Below are 13,377 nucleotides of genomic sequence, written 5' to 3' on the forward strand. Positions count from 1 at the left end.
CTTGTCCCTCATTCTACGGCCCCACACAATCTCCTAAGTGGGCAGAAAGCGTAGTGTGTGTATTAATATATATATTCGCTAGGTCCTTCCGTTGTTAAAAATCACTTCTAGTATACTCCCTTTATCTGTTGAAGAAAAGCACCACTTAAAATAATTGAAATGGAGCTCCTAGACCCCGCCGCTTTTGAGCTGCCAAGTTCAGATTCTGGTAGCGGAATATCAGAGTGGCTCTGCCCCTCCCCAGTGGTGGCACTGCCTCTGTCGCAATTCCATACTCACCGACATCAACAAGCTGGGCCGCTTATCCTTCAGCTATTCCAATCTAAAGACGCCAATTTGGATAGCAGGAGACGAGCTTTGAACCGTATCCATTCGCTGAATGACGAGATCCACCAGCATAACGTGGAGAATGACGTTGACAGGGAAGTTGGAACCATCGATGTTGACATTTTCCTACACGCATGGGAGGATCCAGACTCAGGTCCTTACCTAATGGACTTCTGTAGACTGCACCATTATCCCATTGCTTGGGCGCTTCAGCCACCAAAAATTGGTAGCGAGTATCAGCCTTACGAGGAGATATACTGGAAGAACTGCGATTGGAATACTCCAGGAATGCTTCTTCGCTTCGTCTGGGATATGCGGAAGGCAAGGGTGGACGAAGATATTATCGAGGATCAGGAGTTGATCCTCCTGGAGTTTGAATGCAGCTTCAACAAAAACCTCGGCCGACTCCATCTAGAACACTCAAAAGCTGGAGGGGTGGCTCACTTTCTCCAGTCCGACTGTCTCCTTGACTCGTACCGAATATTGATCGCGTGTCTGGAAGAGGAAGAACCGGAACTCTACGAGCAACATCGGCAGAGCCTTCGAAGAGACTGTGCTCTATATGATTATCCTATAAGCTGGGTACCTGGGACTTATGAACATGAGAGGAATTGCGTGCGGAGTTAATGGATAGCCTACATGATATTGTTGTGTTTATTAACCGGGTCTGGGCTGCGAAGCGATTCCAAGGAGTGATAGCATGGCTCCCCATGGTTTGAACATGGTTGAGATATACTTGTCATCGTTTGCTCGTATTGGCGACTTGATTTCTCTCCCAGTGTCTGCACGAATCGCCCAAGCCAGAGGAGTTCCAGAGTCCTTATTTTCAGGGTTCTGTTCGATCTCTGTGTTGTGCTCAAGAAGTAGCTGGACGATTCGTACTTGATAGTTGGTAGCTGTAATTGATATGTATTATTGATTGTCTTAGGTTGTCATCTTGGCTGCCCTCGTCGCCACCAATCACCGCCACGATCCCATTTTGGCCAAGAATCTCGACAACTTTGGGGTGTGAGGGTGTGTTAAGCTCGCCTGCTCAAACACCAACATACACGGACTTTAAGATACAGTATATTCCTACAATCTCTGACTACTTTAGGGCCCAAGCAAAAAGAATACTCCTTGCTTTCGATAGAAGCTTTAATTATCTCTGTTAAGCGGAACTAAATGAGTTTATTTTCTTACCTTTTTGAATCAGCATACTACGAGGTAGATAAATAGGAGGAGCCACCCTCTTTTATGAAGGATTCGCATTAAACACGTCCGACTAAATCTAACAGCATTTATTGAACTTGAGAAATGTATTTCCACATAATCAACATGATTCTCCATAGCAGTATATGGATTACAAGTATTATGGCCGCTTCGAGGCCCAAGTTGGGCGTTGGTGAGATTGAGCGAGCGAGTTCTGGCTATCGATCTGTTGTTTACTTCGTGAACTGGGTTGGTAGCACCACATTGCATGAGACAAAAACATTTTTGCTCAAGCTCTCAAGTTCTAACATCTCTTTATTTTTCTTCGCAGGCAGTGTATCAACGCAAGCATAATCCACAAGACCTCCCTGTTGACAGGCTTACCCATGTTTTATACGCGTTTGCCAATATCCGCCCCGAAACTGGGGAAGTGTATCTCCCTGACGCTGATGCTAGCGCGAATCTGGAGAAGCACTATCCCGGGGACTCCTGGTCCGAGACAGGCAACAACGTCTATGGGTGCATAAAGCAATTATATTTATTAAAGAAGTATAACCGTAATCTGAAAGTCCTTCTGTCTATTGGAGGATGGACTTACTCACCGAATTTTGCTGCACCTGCGAGCACAGATGCCGGACGGAAGAAGTTTGCACAGACATCAGTGAAGTTGCTACAAGACTTGGGATTTGATGGATTGGACATTGATTGGGAGGTGTGTTGTGGTTCCTCCTAGAAGCGGCTGCATTATAACGAAGAGTGCCTTTCTAGTACCCAGAAGATGACCAGCAGGCGGCTGATTTTGTTCTCCTCCTTAAGGAAGTGAGGGCAGTGAGTACTCTGATCTTGCGCTTGTTATACCGCCGCTCTCACTAACAGCTGTCTAGGCACTTGAAAACTACAGCGCCAGACACGCCGATGGAAAGAAATTCCTTCTTACAGTTGCTTCTCCGGCAGGTAGGCAAAAGGTCATTTGTTATATGCCGGCAATTCTGATGTGTGTTGATTATCTAGGTCTAGAGAAAATCAACCGTCTTCACCTCGGCGATATGGATCAACAGTTGGACTTCTGGAATCTGATGGCATATGATTATACAGGCAGTTTCTCTGCCCTGACCGGGCACCAAGCCAATATGTATAGTGATGCTTCCAACGTCGGATCGACCCCGTTTAGCACTGTAGAGGCGATCAACTGCTACCTTGCTGCCGGAGTCCCTGCGGATAAGTTAGTTCTCGGCATGCCTCTTTATGGCCGGTCGTTCACTGGTACCGATGGCCTCGGCAAATCCTACAAGTGTGTCGGCCGAGGCAGCTGGGAGAAAGGAGTCTGGGACTACAAGGCCCTTCCGCAGCCGGCTGCCGAGGAACATGTTATTCCAGATATTGTTGCAAGCTATAGCTACGATACAGCCAAGAAAACCTTAATAAGCTACGACAATCCCCAAGTGGCTCGGATGAAGGGGGAGTATATCAAATCTAACGGTCTAGGAGGCGCAATGTGGTTCGAGAGCAGCTCTGATAAGACAGGAGATAATAGTTTAATTACCAATGTATGTTTCGACTCTCTGTGCGTCTTCCAGCGGGTTGGCTCTAACATTCTCTCCAGGTAGTGGACGCACTTGGAGGAGCAAGCGCGTTTGAAAAGAGCCAGAATCAGCTGGACTATCCCCTCTCCCAGTACGATAATCTAAGGGGTGGCATGAATAAACAACGTGAATTTTTTTAGTGGAAGATACTGTAAGCGAAGTAAAATAGGTATGAATATTGCTATAATTAAAGCTAAAGCAGATTACAAAATATAATCAGAATTTCTTAAAATCAAAATTTACTAAAATTATATATGAATATAATAGTATATATATGCAGTTGTTACTGTAAGATATGAGGTTATAAAAAGTGCTATTTCCCATGCAAAACAGAGCAGACGGCTCGAAAGTGCGGACGAATCGGCAGTACGTTAACTAACTATATAATATATATTACTAAAGGCAAATATTTTTATTTTTTTTTTTTCCTGTAAGCGCGAGAAGAGCCCCATTCCTGTCTTGCCCCAAAGTTATTACCAGGATATATTGTATTAATGTAGGCGTCTGCTTGATTGCAAAAAAAGTGAAGGCGGAAAATCCAGTCAACTACATAAAAGACCGTAACAATCTGGTATACATCCAAAGCGAGAAATGGTTGCCATTTCAAATACAATGTTAATCGCACTAGAAACTGTGGTTGAAGAGTCACACGGAATATATATAAAGTCAATCAACCTTACACGCAGGTATAAGGTGATGATGTATGGAGAGCAACAACAGCAAAAGACCCCGACAAGAAATGCAACACGACTCGGACCAAAGATTAATGCCCGTTCGATGCCGCTCAGACAGTGCTAAATCAAAGTCTCAGCAGTGTTATAGGCGTAGGAGAGGGCTACTTAAGAAGGCGGCAGAGTTCAGCATTGAATGCAATTGCGAAGTCCTTATGATCATCCGCGCTAGAAAGAACGGGAGGTTGGACTACTTCGATTCTAATATGTCAGCCCGCTGGCTTCCTGCACCGTTAAATCTGGTAAATATCAATAAATAATATGATGCAATGTGTTGCCTAACATTTTTAGGATCTATACTATCCCCGGCCTGTCATACATACACCGGAGGATATCATGCATAGCCATTTTAATACAAAATAACAAACCTCCACCCATCTTTTGCAAATGCAAAGCTATTGGTTACACTAGCGCACCAAAGAACAGAATCTTGCCCACTCAAAGTATTAATCTTTCACTGCCGGGAATCGTCCGCTTCTACTGAACTATGAATGTCGGATACAAGAAAGATATTCCCGTGGACATTGGTACTGCTTTAAGAAGGCCTCGAGAATGATTAAATTGGACGCTACTGTAGTCTTATGGAATTCCATTTCAAAAGCACAACTCAGTTTGACTTGGAAGTGATTGATGACCGATGTATCCCAGTTCTAGTTAGCCACAATCTAAGCTTATTCTGACTACACAAATTATCAAATCACCTTTATGTTACCCCACTAGCGAATAACCATTCCGGAAAAGGAATGTTAAAAATCATACAGTAGAATGCAATCAATTAACCCGACCACTCGGGAGCTGCCAGTTTCCGATTCTGGGAGCGAAGCGTCGAAATGGTCCTTGCCTTTGTACGAGACATTGCTACTCCCCCTGTACCATATGGACCAAGACCAGGAAGCAGGTCCTCTCAATATTCAACTCTTTCAGACTAAAAGGAATACTGTGGCTAAAAATAGCACTCAAAATTCTTGTCCAGCCGTTCGTCGATTTAACATTGCGAATGGCCTCAATGCAGAGTTGGGAACCATCGACGTTGGCGTTCTTCTACAGGCATGGGACGACCAAGGAATTGGAGGCCAGCTGGATCAATTTGAAAGCTATGTTGCAGCCAGCTAGAGCTGGTATAAACTACCAGCCGTACTTGGACAACTACTGGGAAGTTTGTGACTGGAATACACTAACCATCCTTCTGCGGTCTGTGGCTGCATCTGAGCATTATTGAGGATGTAGAGCTGATATTGCTCGAATTTGAGAGCAAGTTCAATAAATGCCTCGGCCGAGTACATACAGATATGGGAATGTTGGCTCTGTGGCATGTACTTTCCCCTAGACTACCTTCTAGACTACTGACGGCTGTTAACAAATGGCTTGGAACTAAAGAAACATGCTACGTAGGTCGCCTCGAAACCGTTTAGAAAGAATGTGCCTTAAATTGGCAGTTTGCTTTCCTTTTCGACGCTCTTTTTTGGCCGAGTCCTGTGTCTTCTATTTTATATGCTCCTGCTGACCCATCGCCAAGCTGGACGTCTGTAAAAGTCACCTTTGAAGATACCCAAAATCCCTTGCATACCCATACCTTACATGCGCGGGTAATAATATAATCCAGTAAAATATGCCCGCCACCATCCGTCCAATGACCGATTACGAGCGCTGGCTCCTCGAGTCGAATCCAGACCACCAACTCGCCCCGGAGCCTGACTACGGCCCGAATGTTCATCATGACACCCAGATGGACTCCTTAGAATACAAACTCCCCTTCTCCGAGTCCCAGGTCTACTTCTCCCGAGATGACTTTGTAAACCTATTCCATGCGCGTCCTCCATTCTCCACCGCCTACATCATTCCCATCTTCATCGTCCTGGTCGCCATTATCTTCAAGACGCGACGGTCAAGGGAGCTGCAACCAGCTACTCAGAGATTGAAGCCGATAACGGGTTGATTCAACCATCTATCAGAATATCCGTTGCGAGACCTAGATGGGCTCCTGGCCTATGTGAAGACGAGGATCAGCGTTGGGTATATTATTACAAAATAAGTATAAGGGTATTGATGTTCTTTTACAAACTGCGAGCTAAATTAAACTAAAAAATGGACCTATATCTTGAATTATAACAGGTGTCTTTATCTGATTCAATACTAGCATTAAGATCTACAATATTACACACCTCTGGCGTCTATTTTTCCTTTCGTTAAGCACAGCACAAGCCGCATGCTCAAATATTTGGTTAATATTATCTCTCTCAAGTACAGAGCACTCAAGATAAATACTAGCGCCGATCTGTCTCTGCACATTGGTTGCCTATGTTGAAATTATTAGTCGCGTTGTTTGCAGTGGGATGCCCTAACTGACCTCTTCCGGAGAGACATGATCTTCGGAATGTTTCTCTCGAAGGTCCGTCTTGCATCCAACAAGAATAATTGGCGTCTTATTACAAAAGTATTGGATCTCCCTAATCCACTGATAGCAACTTATTAGAACCCTGAAAGGAATAAACGGAAAATCCAAGGTCTATACATTCTCCTTGATACGGTCTAACGCCGTTCTATCATTCACAGCGAAGCAGAGAACAATAGCATGCGCACCTTCATAGGTCAGAGGGCGCATGATTTCATAATCCTTATGGCCAGAAGTGTCGAGGAGCACAAGTTGAAGTTGCCGATGGTCAGCTTTTATTTCCACATTATAGTGATCGAAAATAGTTGGCCGGTATTCCTGGCAGACCGGTCAGCGGAGTCAGTCTTGCAAAGTAGAATTGTACCGACTTTAGAGAATTCATTATACATAAACATCCTGCTATCTGTTAATAATTGTCTGTTGTCTATAAAAACTATGTTATACCTAAGAAGGGAAGTCTTCCCGCAGGCCGTATCTCCGACAATTACTAGCCTTCGACAGAGGGTAGCCATAATGTTTTGATTTATTATAACACATCAGGATGTAGTGGGCGCATAAAGTCCATTTATGTATTTCTACTTTGTAGGCTATTTCTTAGACTTCTTGCGAGAGCTCCACCGAATGAGTACCTATATAATTAATGGGGTGGGAGAAATTATTACTGGGCGATCTGGCCACAGGATGGCGCCATAGGACGCAGTAAGCCATAAAAAATAGTGCTAAGCCATGGCTTATTATGCAGCCTAGGGCACACCATTATGTGTTTCCATTATGGATTTGTCCCTATATAACCCTATCTTTTTCCCGGTAAATTAAAAGAAGCATACTACCTTCCACCGATTACTGAAGGCACGACCGCCGAACTAACAGCACCTATATAAGAGATTCACCAGTAACAGTTATTGTTGCGAGCAGCTTATCGACCATATGGCTGATCATCCTGAAACTCTGGCCACCACTTCTCAGTCCGTCCAACTTCAGATGTATCATCGTTACAAACACCAACGGGCTACCAAACACCTTATTGATCTGTATGAAGCGCTTGAAACGGACTATTTAGATCTGGAAGAGCAAGTCAAGAAGTCAGAGCTAGCTATTTCCCACATTGAAGGCATTAATTCCCGGATCAAGGAGTGTAACCGTGAGCAAAACCTACCGCATACCTTAGGGGTAATTGACTATGGAGCATTCTTATACGGCTGGGAGCAGAAAAAAGATCGGGCCCTTATTAGATCAGATCTGACAGAATTCTGCAAGAGAAAACAATATATGAAAGGATGGAGCTGCATTCCCCCCAGTCATAATTACGAATATTTTCCGCCGACAAAAGACCACGGCGCGGGAAGATGGGATGTTTTGACACATTGGCTCAGTCTTATTTGGAGCCTGCTCAAGCAGCCCTCCCAACTGGAGTTGGTTGACGACCTTGAGAGCAAGCTGCAATGCTATGTTAGTGACGCCGAACCTATAACAGATGAGCCCACTTGCTATTTTGATGCCTTAAGTGTGCTTATCTCCTTGCATGAGATGAATCGGCTTCTCGTCGAGCATAGTGTCGCCCGTACACCAAATGAAATAGCTGATAATTATGAGAGAGAAAGGGAGCAACTGCGTCGCATGTGTGAGCTTCAAGGAATCCAGCGTGATTGGGTGCCTGCAGACATTACAGTTGAACGGGACATATAGTTTTTATTTTTTTATTTTTTATTTTTTTTTTTTTTAATGCAGTCAGTTGCTTACCGTAAAGGTTAACTTCTCTGTGTCTCTTTTCATGTCGAATTTGGTCGGAAGCTCCTTAAATAGAATGCTAAAGCTCCTTTCACTACTATAACACATTAATAATATAATTTTAGGATAAAATTTCATATCTTATGGATTTGCTATATTTCTCTCTAATATATGATAGCAGCTCTAACCAACTTAACCTCTACCCATGCTGACCTAACTGATCTGCGAAGCTTAGCATGGGTAGGTGGGGGCCACGCTTTTTTTACCCATGTTTTACCCACACCAAGCTGAGGAGGCTTGCTCTATTGCTTAGGCAGCAGAATGGATCATTGACAATGGACTTTTTAGTAGGCTAAAGATATACTGTATTAGGAGTGTTGAACCATACCGAGTTGAAAACAGAAACAGTGCCGTTGTTGCCAGCAATTTGGACACTTGGCCTAGTCGTGCAAGGAGCGAGTAAAGTGTGGATATTGGGCGAGCCAACAAGACCAGTGCTTTTTGTTTCCCCAGGAATAAGACCTAGATGTTCAGACTGCAATGGTAAACAATCTACAGGGGACCGGACGTACGAGGCGCCTATAAACCCCAGATTATCCCAATCGAACCCCCGAATCCTACAATTAAGCATTATGAAATCTAGGGCCGGGATAGAAGCCCTAACCAACGACTACTAAAGCCAGAATCTGGATATACTTCTAATTTAAAAGCCGCTGATAACCGCACATTGCGCCTATATTAACCATAGCGCATAGCGACTCTATCGACTAATATACGCAATCCCGCAGCCTCCATAAACAGGATGGTTTCTACATTGTCACATCGCCAACTGCAACCATCCGGATGTCGTGGCCATTAAGATCTGGACACTAGAAATCCAATATCTTATTTTTTTAACATATATACAACTAATGGCACTTTACCAAGCGGTCGAAGCCAGCAGCGCCTAAAAAGTCCTAGATGAAATCCAAGCGACCATCCAGCAATATTTAAGAAAATAGTCGGACAACCAAACTTTTCTTAGCAGGTGACTTTAACCGCCACCACCCTGCATGGAGCCATCGCCTGGTATATCACCGTTTTGCGGAACATGCGGAAGACAGCTGGCAGAGAAACAGGGACCTAGCATGGCGCTGGCAGCGCACGGAATTATTTTAAGTATCGCCTTTGTTGCCCTCTTCCCCTGCTTCGCTATTTCGATCCACATCATCTCATATACCAAGACAGTCACGCGGATCCACTCTCCGCTCCAACTTGTCACTGTCGCGTTTGCCAATGCCGGAGTGGGACTAGGAATTTATTTTGGTGTCACCGCGAATAAAATAGGCTCGTGCCATTCAATTATCGGTCTGTTAGTCGTGGGCTTCCTCACCTTGTTTCAACCGCTTATTGGCCTGGTTCAGCATATTCATTTCCAGAGGACAGGCAGGAAGAGTCTCTTTATGTATATGCATCGTTGGCTGGGGAGATTAATAATTGTCCTGGGGATCGTGAACGGAGGACTTGGGTTTTTGGCCACCAAAGATCAGGGAGATGCTGCACCGGCAGCGGCTATTATTGTGTACTCGGTTGTTGCGGGTGTGGTTGGTGTGGCGTATACCCTTGTTGTGGTTATTCTTCCAATTCGATCCAAAGAAAGCCCACGATGCGCAGAAGGGGTTTTCACCGAGTAAGCTAGTGGGGGATTACGCTCACAAAGTGTTGATATTAATGGCCACGATGTAACTAAACAATCACGCTCTATAATAACTTGTCTGAGATTAGTCTTAACTTTAATGTAGCCGTGACCTAACCTAGTGTAAGCCAACATTTGTTTTATTATAATTAAGAAGTGCTCGCAGAGCATGCCCCCTGTTACAGTAAACTGTCCAGCAGCGTAACTAAACTCTTGCATCGTGGATTATTTTATCAAGCTTGCTTGTGTAGATGTGTTGCCTTAAGAGGGGGCAGGTGTGATTCCAATGTAATATACATTAGTGCTTACTATACACATAAGTTTCAGACTTTGTTGCAAGAGCACAGCTAAGTAATATAGCACAGTGTATCTCTGAACAGACAAAGTACTTAAATCCAACCTTCGTCTCTTAAATAAACTCTGGGTCAGTCAGTTCCTTACCAAAATCAAAGATGTCAGAACCTATTCCACAGAACATAATTAATCAAGAGTTTCAAAAGATCAAAGATCTTAGAGAAGTGAGCCTAAATGATGATATAAAATTATATCTTTATAAATCTCAGGAATCCTTTAAAACGCAGCCCACATTAAACCCACGGGGCCTCTGGCAAACGACCCTCCTACATTGGGCAGCGGCAGCAGACTGCGCCAATATTGTGCAATACCTTGTGAAAAACGGTGCCAATGTTAATATAAAGGACAAAAATAGAAGAACACCTCTATTCTGGGCTGCCGAGAACTGTGCATTTCAAACTGTGGTTATCTTGGTGCAGAATGGTGCTAATGTTAATGCCGAAGATAAAAACTGGGGGACGCCTTTGTCAACAGTGATCGAAGCAGGTTTAACGAATGCTCTGTCTAAAAAGGAGGATTGCTCCAAAATCATTGGATACCTGGAAGAAATGGGAGCACAATACGAGCTCAAGCATTCGTGGTGGGAAAGAACAGCTTGGGCTTTAGGAGGAAATGCTAAACCTATGGCAGTTGCACCGATTTGTCATTGCGTCGATTTTAGAGTTAGAAGGGCTTAGATTATCTCGGTGAAGGTTGCTGAGGTGGTACTAATAGTGGTGGATTATACCCTGACCTTCTGCTGGTCTCCTACACTAACCCGTGCGGTATTTCCATACAATAGTATATTATTTGTACATTATATAGTATACAATATTGGAAGCTAGCTATTATGGTCCCTAATATTAAGATCTGAGGACTCTTAGAGCATAGTACCGTCAAAATAACTAACCGCACAAAGAAATATTTTATTGCATACTTGTGGCGGGCTGCATATGCAGTATGTACAGACATATACAAACAGCTTAGGTGGAATAAAGTACCACGTGCAACCTCACTATAATAGGTCTCTTATATCAATAATACAGCCTGTGTACTCAAATACGACGCTGTCCTCCTGGCGCAGGGGTTTTCTTAGTTAAAGTTTCCGGACTCGGTGGGCCATAACACATACGTCACTGCCAAATCAAACCAAGCTCTTTTTTTCAAAAAAGAAGTCCACAGGACTAGAGCCGAATTTAATATACTGTACAAAAATTAAATTTTGTAATTTCAGTCAAGTATTTAATTTGTCTAATGCCTTGGCAATGGGTCTCCGAGACAATTAATAAGTGTTCCGTGGTGAAGCTGGTTTTACTCTTCTCTGTAGAATTCGACAGCATTGCCTTTTTTAAAATTATAGCCTCGTATACAGACAGACTCCTGATTATATGTCTAGATATAACATGATTGTATGTAGCATAATAGGTGCGGCGGGCTTGGACCCTTTTTGTAAGTTTGTCCAGATAACAGTTGTGGACAAGTCTATTGAAAATAACTCTCGCAGATATGGATATACTGTACTGTAATGCGAAGGAAAATGATTGCGCGAAGTACAAAAAATCTTCGAGACAATTAATGTAAGCAGATGTGCTCCCATACTACTGTACATATAAGTTTGTTACAAATAGTCTCGAGTGGGCGCCGTATAAAAAGGTCTCCTCCTAGTCCTTGCACCCACAAATCTTCAGGTACACCTACTCCGTATACTATACAATCAACGGCTAGTCCCACTTGGTGCTGTGCTTATAAATTATCTATCATTCCACACTCTTATATGCGTTGTTTTATACATATCTCGCCAGACTAAAAGTTGCCCAGGAGCCTGTTCAGTATTAATCTGAGTGTCAGCAAGCATACTCTTGGTTACCGATGCAGTTCCTCTTTTATCTCCGGTTCTTAACAGAGGTTGGTCACTGTCTTCCTATACTGCCCTTCCCTTGGCACATTTTAGTTTCCAGCATACTGGTACAGTATAAGTCCATAAAACTTGTCCTTCCATGTATGCCTCGTAGGCGGCATTTATTGTGTCTATGTATACCTTCACTATCGTGTGTATCCTAGAATCAAACTAATAATAATAAAAGGCCATGCTTTCCATGAAAACCCACTACATTATCCTGGTTCTCACAGTTGTTCTAATTATAGCCATAAAACAGGTGAGTAAGTAGTCTCGACAATGCTTTTGAATGTCTAAGATAATTCTTGTAGCTGGGTATAGGCCAACATAAATATGTCCTGTCCGATACAGGGGAAAATCTACAATGGTATAAAGAGGACCTGGGCTTTGTCAAAGACTGTGTGGATGGGCTAGAGTCTTCTGAGGAGCTCTGTGGCACGAGATGGTTTTGCTTCCGCCATTGGCAGGAACAATATGGTAGCTGTGAGGCTTGTATTTCTGCCCGGCGATCATAACTCAGAGGGTTTAGTTCGTGTACTTATAAATACGTTAACTGGGTTTGTCAATATATTTATCAATATGTATACTTTTACGTACAGTGCAGGCAGGTTTATAGTCTGTGAAGCTATCTCGACATAGTTACTATAATTCAGGGAAAGGGGGCAGAAGAATACTATAACTGCTACACGCACGTAGCCTAGTAAGGACCGTGTTTAATACAGTAGTATCTACTGCACAGGGACATATTCGGTGGGAACTCTTTCTACTCAGGATAATTTATACCTAAGGCAATAGTACTTTATCCTCCAAGTTCCAGTACATCCCTTTATCTTGCCATCAAAGACAAAAAATTTTACTGCCAATTCGGAAGTTATTACCTTCTAAATCTTCCGTCACAGACCATACAGTATTCTCAACATAATCAGCTTTGTTTACCAGTAATAATAAAAGCGGGACGACAAAATTTGGCCGTGTACCGCTGTGTACCGTAGGGCACCACGTGATGATTGGCCCCATCTGGCGACCGATTCCACATCAACAGCCAAGCCAAGAATTGAAGCCTTAGAGCCACATAATGTACAATTCTAATTATACAGATATATTTTAAGGTAGTGGAACTAAGGTCTCAAAGAAGCTATCAAGGTTTTTTAGTTATCCCGAAAGTGTTGTGGGAGCCGGATTTACCTTCCTCGACGATTTACTCTAGGATGGGCCTCTTCAATAACATCAACAGCTGGTTTATGTAACAATATCTTCCTGATCTTTAGCTGTAGATGTAAATCTGCCTGTTTAGCCAAGCGCTTCTCTGTCTTTTTGCGTCTCTTTTGCTCTGCTTCCTGGATATACAACTCCCTATCAGGCCACCATCAGGTGCCTGAGACCATAGTATATTGACGTTATAATAACCGTCAACCTGACACCATTATCATGGAGCTTGAATACCCATAATTTCCCTCCTCCTTCTTCCACGTTTGGGGGTCTAAGATCTTGAATACAGCTTCTTCCATAAAAGGAATACT

The 13,377-nt window shown here is 43.3% G+C and overlaps 8 protein-coding genes across 8 annotated transcripts; 7 read left to right on the plus strand and 1 right to left on the minus strand.

Moving 5' to 3' along the window:
• Positions 1–159: 159 nt before the first annotated feature.
• Positions 160–954, plus strand: ATNIH1004_001886 (uncharacterized protein; the record flags this gene model as incomplete). The annotated part of the gene is made up of 1 exon (XM_033566581.1): positions 160–954. One exon carries the CDS (start codon positions 160–162, stop codon positions 952–954), a length of 795 nt encoding a protein of 264 aa, XP_033420783.1.
• Positions 955–1,680: 726 nt separating this feature from the next.
• CHIB1_1 (glycoside hydrolase family 18 protein) lies at positions 1,681–3,241 on the plus strand (the record flags this gene model as incomplete). Its single annotated transcript, XM_033566582.1, has 6 exons — positions 1,681–1,767; positions 1,850–2,230; positions 2,287–2,346; positions 2,403–2,472; positions 2,530–3,065; positions 3,122–3,241. The coding sequence occupies 6 exons, from the start codon at positions 1,681–1,683 to the stop codon at positions 3,239–3,241; spliced, it is 1,254 nt and encodes a 417-aa protein (XP_033420784.1).
• A 1,356-nt stretch (positions 3,242–4,597) lies between these two features.
• Positions 4,598–4,945, plus strand: ATNIH1004_001888 (uncharacterized protein; the record flags this gene model as incomplete). The annotated part of the gene is made up of 1 exon (XM_033566583.1): positions 4,598–4,945. One exon carries the CDS (start codon positions 4,598–4,600, stop codon positions 4,943–4,945), a length of 348 nt encoding a protein of 115 aa, XP_033420785.1.
• A 517-nt stretch (positions 4,946–5,462) lies between these two features.
• On the plus strand, positions 5,463–5,768 carry ATNIH1004_001889 (uncharacterized protein; the record flags this gene model as incomplete). Its single annotated transcript, XM_033566584.1, has 1 exon — positions 5,463–5,768. One exon carries the CDS (start codon positions 5,463–5,465, stop codon positions 5,766–5,768), a length of 306 nt encoding a protein of 101 aa, XP_033420786.1.
• A 570-nt stretch (positions 5,769–6,338) lies between these two features.
• Positions 6,339–6,736, minus strand: RHO2_1 (Rho GTPase; the record flags this gene model as incomplete). Its single annotated transcript, XM_033566585.1, has 3 exons — positions 6,339–6,542; positions 6,593–6,620; positions 6,669–6,736. 3 exons carry the CDS (start codon positions 6,734–6,736, stop codon positions 6,339–6,341), a joined length of 300 nt encoding a protein of 99 aa, XP_033420787.1.
• A 415-nt stretch (positions 6,737–7,151) lies between these two features.
• Positions 7,152–7,910, plus strand: ATNIH1004_001891 (uncharacterized protein; the record flags this gene model as incomplete). Its single annotated transcript, XM_033566586.1, has 1 exon — positions 7,152–7,910. One exon carries the CDS (start codon positions 7,152–7,154, stop codon positions 7,908–7,910), a length of 759 nt encoding a protein of 252 aa, XP_033420788.1.
• A 1,169-nt stretch (positions 7,911–9,079) lies between these two features.
• Positions 9,080–9,625, plus strand: ATNIH1004_001892 (cytochrome b561 domain-containing protein; the record flags this gene model as incomplete). The annotated part of the gene is made up of 1 exon (XM_033566587.1): positions 9,080–9,625. One exon carries the CDS (start codon positions 9,080–9,082, stop codon positions 9,623–9,625), a length of 546 nt encoding a protein of 181 aa, XP_033420789.1.
• A 454-nt stretch (positions 9,626–10,079) lies between these two features.
• ATNIH1004_001893 (ankyrin repeat domain-containing protein) lies at positions 10,080–10,658 on the plus strand (the record flags this gene model as incomplete). The annotated part of the gene is made up of 1 exon (XM_033566588.1): positions 10,080–10,658. One exon carries the CDS (start codon positions 10,080–10,082, stop codon positions 10,656–10,658), a length of 579 nt encoding a protein of 192 aa, XP_033420790.1.
• Positions 10,659–13,377: the final 2,719 nt, after the last annotated feature.

This window comes from Aspergillus tanneri, assembly GCF_003426965.1.
Source record: "Aspergillus tanneri strain NIH1004 chromosome Unknown AapTan_10_pilon_pilon_pilon, whole genome shotgun sequence".
In the NCBI taxonomy this organism is placed as follows: Eukaryota; Fungi; Ascomycota; class Eurotiomycetes; order Eurotiales; family Aspergillaceae; genus Aspergillus; species Aspergillus tanneri.